Source organism: Strix uralensis, chromosome 7 (genome assembly GCF_047716275.1).
Source record: "Strix uralensis isolate ZFMK-TIS-50842 chromosome 7, bStrUra1, whole genome shotgun sequence".
In the NCBI taxonomy this organism is placed as follows: domain Eukaryota; kingdom Metazoa; phylum Chordata; class Aves; order Strigiformes; family Strigidae; genus Strix; species Strix uralensis.
In genome coordinates this window covers 1,426,246-1,438,364 of record NC_133978.1, presented here as the reverse complement: position 1 = coordinate 1,438,364, position 12,119 = coordinate 1,426,246, and the positions used below count along the sequence as shown (strand labels likewise).

The 12,119-nt window shown below is 39.8% G+C and overlaps 1 protein-coding gene across 3 annotated transcripts in view; it reads left to right on the top strand.

Moving 5' to 3' along the window:
- Positions 1-11,738, top strand: part of PTEN (phosphatase and tensin homolog) — a 49,124-nt gene extending 37,386 nt beyond the window's left edge. For all 3 annotated transcript variants that reach the window (XM_074874121.1, XM_074874122.1, XM_074874123.1), the window contains 2 exons: positions 6,921-7,145; positions 8,154-11,738. In XM_074874121.1, coding sequence (XP_074730222.1) covers positions 6,921-7,145; positions 8,154-8,339 — 411 coding nt within the window. In that variant the 3' untranslated portion in view covers positions 8,340-11,738. The remainder of the gene's footprint in view (positions 1-6,920; positions 7,146-8,153) is intronic.
- Positions 11,739-12,119: the final 381 nt, after the last annotated feature.

Genomic DNA, 12,119 nt, shown 5'->3' with positions numbered 1-12,119 from the left:
AGACTTTTAAAGGAGCACTCAGATAAGTACTGTGGGCTAGACATGAGGGATGCAGGGAGGAGATAAAAAAAGCCCCAAACATCTGAGACAAGGTTCTGTTTTATCCATTCTCTGCCCTGTCTTAGCTCTGAATTTGTCAATTCTTTACCATCTTCAGTAACACTTGGATTGCAAACAGACTTTGTAGGAAGCATTGTGTTGCACTGCCCCTCCCTAAGCCAGCCCCCAAAATGTCGGTGTGTAGCTCAGATGCTGGATCTTGGCTCTGTAGCACCAGGAACAAACTCCTGTATGTGTTTTACCTCTATAGAGAGCACTGAGATCCACTGACAGCATAAACCAGAGCTCCTCGTGACCACATACAGTTTGTGTGTTCAGATTCAGTACGTATTCTCTGTATATTATGTATAATGTTATATATATAATATATATTCTGTATACAAATTCAGTCTTCAAGATTGTGTAAAACTGTCTGCAGAAACACAGCAAGCGTGTTACTATGCTGTAGTTTCATTTCGGTGTCATACCAGCCATGGTTTCATTTCTTAAGAATCTCTTTGTAGTTTCTGAGTATCTGGTTGATTTTTTTTTTCTTGTCTATTTTTATCAAGTACCCTAACAATTCGAATTCTGTGGGTTACAGATAGTGCAGAGGTGCTCCTTTTCTCAGTATTTTTGGACTGCTAGGGCCAAGAAATGCTGAGATGGTGAAAGCTGCTCTTTCCATATCTGCAAGCTTTTCTGAGATAGAAACTGTCCCTTCACCAAGTAGAAGTCTTTTGTAAAGAAACCACTTGATCTGCCTCAAAGATCTGTTGAATCTAGTGTCTAATTGCCCTCAGCCTTGTGTAAGAATGGAGGCCAAAAGAAAATAGGTATGTGGTGTTAGACAGTTCTGGTCAGACTGCCTCTGTTAGCTTTACACTAAATGCAGACATGAATCGAGGGCGTCTGGGACTGGATCTGTGGATCCTCTTGGATGTAAGTATTTCAGTCTGTTTTATCAAACCACTCCTGAGGTCTCCATATTGAGAATTAGTCAAATATTTAATCTCTGATGTGTGCTTTGGTACTAAAGGAGATCTTCCCACATGGTACTTTTTGACAACTTGTTATGTAAAGTGACTAAGATGGGAATAGGGTAAAGGTGAATATTTGTGGCAGAAAACCTACCTTGGCACAGAGTTGAACACATTTCTCTGTACAAGTGTTTCACATCTGTGCCTGTTCCTTTTCTAGATAAACTGACTCTACTCAGTTCTTACTCAAAACCCCAAAAGAGAGGGCCTTCTGCTGTGGAGACTTGTCACATTTTGGAGAAGATCACCTTTGTGCAGTGATCAACTAATTAATGAGGAACAACATAACTAGGAGTAGCAGGATCTTATCTTTCAGAGATTCTGGTTTATTCCCATGTGTTTATGAAGGCTGGAATTACAGGTCTGTTGCCTGTCACTGGTTCTTGCTCTTCCAAGGTTTTCTGTTAGCAGATTTATAGGTTATAGCTAAACAAGTTTTCTTGCACACACTTAAAGGCATCACGTATCTACCCATCTGCATTTTAACTTCCCATAAGAAAAAAAACCAAACAACTAGTAATATTAATTTAAAGTGTCATTCTAGATCCATTCTGGGCCTCAGGCTGGAGAATGGCTATGTCTCATCTCTGGAGATAAGGAAGCTTCTGTGTCCTCCTGCTGGGTCTGGTTTGGTGTTTGATACCACTGATCTCAGCTGAAGTGCTCCAGATTCACTCACCTGTACGTGCTTTCAAATTTCTTCATCCTCTGAAGAACAGTAGCATTATCTGCAGAGCTCTCTAGTATGGATGGTCCTCCTCAACTTTGATCAAGCTCTTGGATAAAATTATTGTGCATGGAACAAAACAAACTTGGATGACCAAGTGACTTTAAGCACCTGGTGTTGCAGTGTCAATGTGAAATTTAAAGCAGTCAATTGTTCTGTTTTTTTAATGGCAAAACTTTAAGCAAATTCAGTGGCTAGCAGGAACTGACCTCAGCCAAAGGACCTTAGCCAAAGGTGAGAAGATGTTGGTAAGAGGGTGACTGCTTTGAAAGTTACCCTGTTTCAGCTCTTCCATAATCTCTGCCACCTGGCATCAGTTAGTTAAGTCCACAACTTTTGGTCTTTTCATGTCTAATAATGTTGTTTACTTTATTCTTGGACCATTTCTTCAGTATGATGTAGCTATTTCCTTTCAAGAATGAAATGCGTGCTCATATGAGAGCTTGAGGCTCAAGTACAGTTACTGTGTATGCATTTCTGATGTATAGATGTTAGTAATTTGGGGGGTTTTTTTGTTTCTCTGACTTGTAGCTTGGCTGATCTTCCACCTCAGGCTGCTGCTGTAGTCTCCATAGGTTTGCTTCCATGTTACCTGTGTGAAGCCTTTTTCTTCCAGTTATTGATGTTGACATGATAATCTTGAAGTATTTCAGAGTATCCTTATATCATTTGGTTCAATGAGAGTCTGTTTAAAAATAGTACAGAAGATCTTGTAATCTTCCTGCCTGCAGAGCCTGGGGGTAAAGGAGACCTTTTTCTGGAGTCCTCTCAGTATGGATGAGAGAGAAACATTGGTGTGGGTTTTTGTTTTTGCAAGAGTCACAGCTGTTTTATACCCAGACTGTAGCATAGGCAGGACTGACAGCATTGTTTGAGCTGTTGGGTATGCTGTCTCTTGAGCCTGTATAGATGAGAAGTTCTGCTACACAGTTCAAGAGGACTTTGGGTGATTGCTGTTTAGCAGACACTGAAGAATGAACTCTGAAAATGTCAGAAGACTAACTGCTGATCTGGAAATGGTACAAGAAGTTCCATCAGCCACGACTACAGGAAGGCTGCGAGGCCAGCATGGAACAGGTTGAAACATGATCTATGTGTTCTGATTGCTGGATAGCATCTCCAAAACCCTTAGCTGGTGCTGCAAAGTGATAAGTGCCTGTAGAACCCTGCAAAATTAAACTCTCAGGAGGATACGGGACCTCCTAGCTGATGGCTTAAATGATCTTGGATTTGGATCTCAGTCTGCAGTTAGAGGTGAATATTGGGTCTAGAGTGAGGTACACTTTTTCTGTCAGTCTGAGAACTGAAAAACTGCACAAAGTAGGGATAAGTATTGTATGTGAAAATAGTGTGATTAAATCAGCTTCTGTCTCAAGTGTCTGATACTGCACTGTAGATTTTATGATACAGATTTGGTTATGGGAAGAAACATATCTGTGATTTTTTTTTTTTAAAGCAGATGCCTGTGATGTAACTGGAAGTGAAGCAAAACACATTCTGAAAGAGCCTCTAGCTAATACTCATTTTCAGAAACCTATTCATTAAACTGTGTTCCTGTGAGCACTTGATCTGGTATTCTGATTTGCTATATAAAGCCCAAGTTCAGTTCATGCCTTGATTTTTTTAAGATTCCTATCTTTGGCCCATATTTACATCAACTTTCTTCATTGTCTCCCATGAAATATCTTGGAGCCTGATGCTTTAGCTGAAGCTGGCTGAATCCTCACTTTGAATAATGAGTTTTGTTTTTCAGTGAAAGCAGTGACACAGTTATCAGCCTTAAGAGCTAATTCCAAAAAACATGACCAAGTCTTCCCTCAATTTGAGTGGTCATGCCATGTTCCAGTACCCATGAACTTAGTTTATTAAGCTAATTAAGTTAGCGTAGTGGGAAAGGAAGGAAAATAACTTGATGCTTTAAAAAGCTGGAGGGAGATAAAAGGATAAGTGACCGGCTCAGCCAAGTTGTATTGTTTTAGTTTGAGTCCCTGAAGACCTCTGCAAATTTATCCCAAGGAAAAGAGATTAAAAGATGTCTAGTGAGAAATTTGTCATCTGTCTTGTCTTCTCCAGACTCTTATCAGTAAACCTGAGTCCCCACAGTTGCTTGTTCAAGCAGGCCCTTAAGTGCCAAGTAAATCCTTCCCTGTTCTGTCCACCTGATGACGTTTAAGGTGAGGCATGACAAGACCATGCCTTCTGCTTCTGCTGGTGTTGGGTTACATCCGGAGGCCTTGTTTGCTTTGGCACTGCTTTCCTCCAAAGCTGCTTCAGCACAATTGGTATAAGCCATTTTCCATCCATCTGCTGCAGCGTGTTCATCAGCTTTGACCTCTCCTCTGCTGAACTCACTGGAGGTGTCATGGGTGGCACAGAGGACCAGCACCAAAGTGCATTGCTGCTTCTGCATTGTGGTCCTTAAGAAGGATGAAACATAGCAGTACCATCATCGCAGCTACAAGAGGTGGTATCTTCTTTAACTGTGGTCATGGTGTGGAAATGCACTTTCTTCTCTAAATCCTCACTGGAAGGATGGCCTCTTCACTAGTGGTGAGACTGCAGGTGGTATATCCACCTGCTTACAGAGCTGTTGGTGCTGGAAAGATCAGCTCAGGCTTGCCTTTTCCCACCGTGTATTGCATACGTCACCTGGTCTGCAAATCCCTCCTGTTCTGTAGCTGGAAAGCTGATGTCATTAGTGTTTTCTGGTTTGACCTGAACTGGTCTTTTGGTTTGAGCAGGAGTGGCCATCTTGTCTCCTTGGAGGACTGTGTATCTTTGGAGAGACTCATCATCTGGGTATAGGAGGAGCCTGGACCAGGTTACCCTGAAGGCATCTTCATGGAGATTTTGCCTGCTGCTGCTTTCTTCATGAGACATCAGCAGGCAGGCTGATGACTCGTTGGAGCATTACAGAAGAATAAACCCTCTTGCCCAGGATGTTCATTCTCAAGTTCCAGATCCTGGGGTGGGCATTTTTAGGGGCTGTTTCTGAGGGTGGTGTTAGTGAAGAAGAGGGTGGTAAGTGTATGAGCAGTTTGGGCCTGGCCAAGAGCCTACCGATGGCTGCCTTGCATGGATGTGCTCCAGCAAGGCTTCTTCATAGATGTGATGGCTTGAAGGGTCTTGGTGGCAGTGGCAAACATCTGTTAGTCTCCCAAGGCAACTGTAATTACAGCATATTAATTTGGTAGATTAACTTGATTCCCAAAGATACTGGAGAGGCATGATTTGAAGTGGATAACTTCTTAACTACCAGAAGTGTTTCTGACTGAATTCTTTCACTTTTGTCTTCACTGTTATACTTCCTTACAGGTTGGGAGTCTCTTAAGTGCTTACAGAAACGCGTACAAGCTGGAAGTGGTTTTTTTATGCTTTACGTAAAATACTGAAAATGGGTCTACTGACATTTGGTAAAGGGAGGTAGAAGTTGTTTCATCAGACACTTCTGGATTCCCAGTATTTGTGTGCTTACATGTTTTTATTAATTTGTGAGGAAGGAGAATGTAAGTTAAGCAGTAGTCCAGCTCTTCCCTGCTCCCTTCTCGTTGGCCCGGAAAAATGATGTGATATTTTGGTGCCAGACTGCCTTCAGCAGGGAGGCAGGCTCATAGGATACACACTAGAACCACTTCTGTTCCACCTCTGATTTCTTCCCCTGCTTACAAGCAGAGGTGAATAGCTAGGAGGATGGGGCAGGACCTGGATTTTCCAATAAGAAGTTGGAATTAGATCTCTCTAGTAAACCAAAATATGTAAGTTAGCTCAGAGTTGTCAGTTTGCATTCTGGTCCTGTATAGTATCGAGGAATGTTAGGTTCTGGTATGTGCTAGTGTTGTCATCCCTGCAGCTTTGACAGAGATGCAGAAATACTGACTATTGTGGGAAGACTGGCCATTTGTGTTTTGGATCTTTTGCCTTAAAACTCAAATCAGAGTGAAATAGGTTTTCTTTGTAAAGAGGAAGTAAATGTAGCTCAGTTTCAGAAGAAGTGCTTAATGTGCTAGTCAGGACCAACCTGCTAACGGTAGTTGATCTTGGAAACATCAGCTCTTGACTGACAAAAGTATGGCAAGTGATGGAAAACTAAAACAAGAGCATTCAGTGCATCCCACGGAGCTATTTAGCTGAGAACTTACAAGGTGAACTTTCGGGGCATATTATCTTCAGAGATTGCCTAACCAAGAGCAAAACATTGCTGCTTGTTCAGTAGCACATATGGAGATAGACATTCAGCAATGACCCTGCTAGTCATACTGATAAGTATGTAATACACTGGCTGATACCAGCTAGTACTCCAGTGACTTCTGATGCATTTCTATTTTGCCTCTTTGTACAGGTATACATGTTGCAGTGTTATAGTGGATAATTTAACTTGTACCTTTCCGGCTGTCATCTGTCAAATTCTGCTTAAGTTGAATATACTTAAATTGTCAATGCCTCATCTTCTCCTTAAAAACTTCCTGTTGAGTAGAAGGACAGCAGACGTTTTCAAGAGTCTGACTTTCTCTTAGTACTGGTCAGCAAACATCTGAATGGTGGAAACCATCTCCGTAAAGCAGTAATGAATCCACTACAATAGGAGTCCTGTATTCGTAGGATGTTTTTGCTCAATTACAGCTATTTCAGTATAAAAATAAAAGCGTTCTGTTATGTGGGAAGCTATGGAGGAAGATGGACTCTATTGATAAATATTACTCACCTAAGCTGGTTCACACACACAGGTTGTCTGTTGGGTTTGGCTACTGCGTGGCAAGGTATGAGCAAAAAAATCTCTCTACGCCTTGTGATTACGAGTTTAACACTTGTTTAATTTATTGTCATCTGCTTTTTTGTAGGTATTGATAGATTGTTTTAAAACCAGCTTTCGATAAGGAGTGACTTCTGAAAGCTTAATTGGTTAAAACTGAGTTTGATTAATGCAGAGTTTTGCATATTGTCTAGAATTGGTGAAAATGTCTTTGCATGCACTGTAACCAATGATGTACTGTTGTCCAGACAAGTTTTGTGTGATATTACTGATTTGTTTTTGACCAGATGATGATATTAGTCTAATTAATGTGCCACTAGTGAATACTAAAGCAAGCTTGTTCTTTGTGTTCTTCCTCCCCCAGGACAAAATGTTTCACTTTTGGGTAAATACATTCTTCATAGGACTGGATGAAAATTCAGACAAAGTAGAAAATGGAAGTCTAGTTGCAGATCAGGAACTTGATGGTATTTTCAGTACAGAGCGCTCAGATAATGATAAGGAATATTTAATCCTTACGTTAACAAAAAACGATCTAGACAAAGCAAATAAAGACAAAGCCAACAGATATTTCTCTCCAAACTTCAAGGTCAGTATATATTATGTGGAAACAAAGCTGAAAAGCTGCATGACGTTATCCGATTTGTCTGTCTTGCCTTATGGAGGAATTATTTGAAACTGCTGCCTATGTGGAAATTGATTTCATGTATTAGTATTGCCACCACTTAGCAAAGCTCCTGGCTTTGTAAGTTTGTCTGCTGTTTGGGAAGTCGATCGATGTTGAGAGGCTGGGAGCAAAGGCTTTGGGTTGTTTCAGGTGTTTATCAAAGCCATTAGAGATGAGTAGTAGGAGACCCAGAGACCCAGGTAGCATCTTTCCTGTACCAGCTGCATTGCCATGAGCTCTGGCTTTACACAGTGACTCCAGAGTTCATCTGCAGAAGTGTCTGCTTCACGGGAGTACCTTAACCTGGGAGTTTAGCTTTGATGAGCATGAGCCATTGCCAGCACTGTTTCTAAAAATGAAAAAGGAATTTTTTAAGAATTTTAGCATTTTGTAACTTGCTCATAAAATACCAGTTAGACTCAGCAGTGCTTGTTTGAAGGTAATGGTCACAGTTGCTTGTTGGATTGTTGCTTGGATCAGACTTTTAACACACCCGCGCACGCGTGCACGTGCGCATCACCAGTTACAGAGTGTTTTGTTCATTCCTGTGCAGTATTATTACAGTCTCCTTTTGTGCTTGCAGAGGTCTAGAAGGTAGGACCATTGAAAAGCTTAGTGGAGCGTGGCCTGCCGCAGTGGTATGTCCTGCTGCTAGAACTCAAGAGCACCAGTGGTTGGTGCAGATAGGCAGAACTCCTTCAGCTGGGCTTGAAAAACCTGCTGCTTTGCCAGGTCTTTATTTTCTCAGGAGTGGTAGTTGAAAGGCTGGCTAATCTCAGAAGAGCTCTTTATTTCCTTCTTTCCAGAGCAGGGAGAGGAGCACTCATGTGATTCAGTGTAGCAAAAGGAGCCATGCTGTTAAAAATTGCATTACCTGTGCTTGGTTGAAGTCCAGGTTCCCTTGTTAAATGTTGTTTTTTCCTTTCCTAGGTGAAGCTATTTTTCACAAAAACAGTAGAAGAGCCATCAAATCCAGAGGCTAGCAGTTCAACTTCTGTAACACCAGATGTTAGTGACAATGAACCTGATCATTATAGATACTCTGACACCACTGACTCTGATCCAGAGAATGAACCTTTTGATGAAGATCAGCATACACAGATTACAAAAGTCTGAATATTTTTTTTATCGGAGATAAAAAAAACACACAAAAAAAACCAACCATGAAGAGTGACAAACTTGAATAAACTGAAAAAAGGACCTTTTTAAATGGCAAAAGGACATAGTGTCAGATTACCAATTATAGGAACAATTCTTTCCTGACCAATCTTGTTTTGCCCTATAAATCTACAGGGTTTGACACTTGTCCAGCTGAAAAAAAAAAAGGTTACGTAGGTCTAATATGTATATACCTTTTTGTGTCAAAAGGACATTAAAACTTCAATTAGGAACTATAAACATGGCACTTTCCCATTTTATTCCAGTTTTATAAAAGTGGAGACAGATCTAATGTGTATACGTAGGAATTTTTCCTTTTGTGTTCTGTCACCAAACGAAGTTTCAAAAATATACAGGTTCACATCCTGCCCCTTTTTTTGCACTTGTGTGGCAACAGAAAAGTCTGCAGTTGGCTAAGAGATGTTTCTAGAAGGTTTTACTACATTCTAATGCATGTATTTTGGATGGGGGATGGAAAGTAATGCTCAGAAAGGAATATAGTCTGCTGGAGTTTGGCCTGTGTACCATGTCCAGCTATTTACATGCACCTTTCTTTAGCATGCTACAGTAATTCATCCTGGACAATTGAAGAGTCGCCGCTGTCACTGCTTGTTGTTTGTGCATTTTATTTTTTTAAGTGTAATGGTGCTAGAAAAGGCAGCTAGAGGGAGTGATTCTGTATAGGGGTACAGGAATGAACCTTCACAACATCCTAAAGACCCACAAATGAAGGGAGAAAAATTATTGGGGTCACAGAAAGGAAACACAGCAACAATGACTTAACCATACAAATGTGGAGGCTATCAACTAAAATATGGGCTTGAAACAAATTGTTACAAAATTTGACAATGATTTATTAATTGTTTTTTTCTGAATTGTAATGGCTGCTCCATCTCCTGTGTAATCAAGGCCAGTGCTAAAAGTCAGATGCTATTAGTGCATACATCAGTCAACATCTTACATTTTATATTATTAGTTTTTCAATCATATTCCTGCTGTGAATACTTCATGTGCTGCCTTGCAAGCTTTTTTCTCATTAATACAAAAATATTTTGTAACGGTGCACAGGAAATGTCAATTGGAGATTCTCCAGGTTAGTGTTTGTTTTGAAGATTTATGATGCATTTATTCAATCAAACCTCTGTCAGCTGTTTCACCCCTTTGACCTTACACATTCTATTACAATGAGTTTTGCAGTTTTGCACACTTTTTTAAAAAATGTCATTAACTGTTAGGGAATTTTACTTGAATACTCAGTACCTACAATGTTTTAAAAACAGACATTAGACCACGATATAAGAGGAAACCAGTGTTGCAGTAAATTTTCAACACTGTGTATATGACGATGTGTACTTTTTAAAAGCAGAGCTTGTCCCAAATATGTTGTTTGCTATTAAAAAAACAAACCAAAACAAAACCAAACCACCCAACAAATTAGATTTCTAAACTGGCAGTGCTGTATTATTTGTTTGTAGGGATATAGCCAGGAGTAGGGCTTGAGATTCACTTTTGGTATATAATTGACATGCCCAGACTGCAGATGACTTAATAGTACAACTACTGTTGCATACAAATGTGAAGTAGCTGACAAAATTGTTCTCTCTAAAGTACGCCATGAAGAGCTGTCCCCAAATTGACACTTTTTTTAGGATGTTATACACCCCCCCCCCCTTTTAATTAACTTATTGGTGCTGACATTGACGTTCATTAGCTGTGTTCTCACCTAGATATAACAACTGTGTATGGAATCTGCAAGGGCCCTGTATAACAGCATTAATGGTAAGAATTTGAATGAGACAAGGCAGGACTTCCAGTAATTACTATTGGTAAACGAAGGTGTAAAGTGCTTTTTTTTTTTTTTTTTTTTTGTATCTGTTGGTCAATTTTGCTCATCAGATTCATGATTCTAACTTCTAACAAAGCTGATAAATATTTTCTGACTTGTAGGTTTAATTAGACTTTTAATAGCTTAATGGATCAAGACTGCTGGTTCCAGTGCTTATTATTCCCACTGTTACTGACGAGCAGGAGGTGGTTACCTTGGGATGTGACGTTTAACTCTTACCCTTTGAATCATGTTTCACCTTGTCAGTTTTTTAATAGTTGAAAGTTGTGTTGGCTAATAAACAAAAACATTCATGCTTTAAAAGTATTTGGATATTGACACTGCTGCGTGTCCCACTTGGATAATAAAAATTGGATTGCTGAGGTTCCGGTATGTAACGCTGAGGGCCGGATTGGAAATCATGACATGATGGGCTTTTGCACTGTTATTTTTCCTTTGGAATGTGAAGGTTGGAATGAGGGTTTTGATTTTTTTGAATGTTTCAATGTCTTTGAGAAGCCTTGCTTACATTTTATGGTGTAGTCATTGGAAATGGAAAAATGGCATTATATATATATATATTATATATATAAATATATATTATACATACTCTCCTATACTTTATTTCAGTTACCACCCCCATAGAAGTTGACAAGAATTACTATGACTGAAAGGTTTTTGAGTCCTTATTAAAACTTTATTTATGACAGTATTCATAATTAGCTTGAACTGCATTCTGTAGGTAATCTTTCATTGAGTTTCTGGACTGTATGCTTAAATCTTTTTGGATGTGCAACAGCTTACATGTCTGAAACTACTTGAAGGCATCACTTCGGTAAGAGCTTACTGTTAGGCCCTGAAGCATCCCCTAGTCATTGGTAGCCCCACTCAAAATATTTGCCACAGCTATTAAAGGGCAGTTGTATAAATAGCATCCGGATTCGTTCCTGTGGCACACATTGTAAACTGAAGTGGAGTTTACATGCAGCATCAAATGTTCAGCTTTCAAAAAAGAAAAAAAAAATCAAAAAAAAATAGGATGCTAGTGTGCAAGTTCCATGTTTAGTCATAGCAAATGTGTGCAATATGTTAACGATGCCTGTGGTTGCCACGAAGTGCCTCGTTTACCTTTTAAATACTGTTAGAAAGTGTCATGCATGCAGATGGATGGGGTGGAACTGTGCACTAAAAGGGGCTCCAACTGCAGTGTTTGGCAGAGCTGCCTTTCTCTGCCAGTTCAAATTTTCAGTCTGTTTTCATATAGCATATATATATATAGATACTAAAAGAAAAAAAAAAAATCAGTCTGTTAAGCAGCCTTACTCTGATTCAGCCTCTTCAAATACTATTGTGCTGTGCAACAGTGGCTCTGTGTGTAATGCTATGCACTGAGAATACACAAAAACCAAGTATGACATGTACAGGATAATGCCTCATACAAATCAGATGTCCGTTTGTTATTGTGTTTAACAACCCTTTATCTCTTAGTGTTAAAACTCCACTTAAAACTGATTAAAGTCTCATTCTTGTCACTGTGTGGGTGTTTTATTGAAGTATTTTGAGTATGGAAATGGTCAGTTAAAACATTTTTCTTGTAAGCCGTGAAATTTTGAGCATGATTATTAGAGCAAAGGATGCTCCTTGTGCTTCAAGGGATTTTAAGGGAACTGCAGCTTAAAACCCTTTTTATGTTCAGAAGCTTTAAACAAGTGTAGGCATTGGAAGCGCAGATTGTGTGCGGGGAGATCAAACCCTTCACCGTGATGCTGTCACAGTGAGATGCAGGACTGCTTTCCTTGGGAGCTGAACCATTTTTAGTCTCCAAGTAAGAGAACTCTTTCCAAAACGCACATTACCTTATTTTTAATGTCGACTGGTGCATCTCCAGCAAAATGAGATGCGAGTCAAACCTG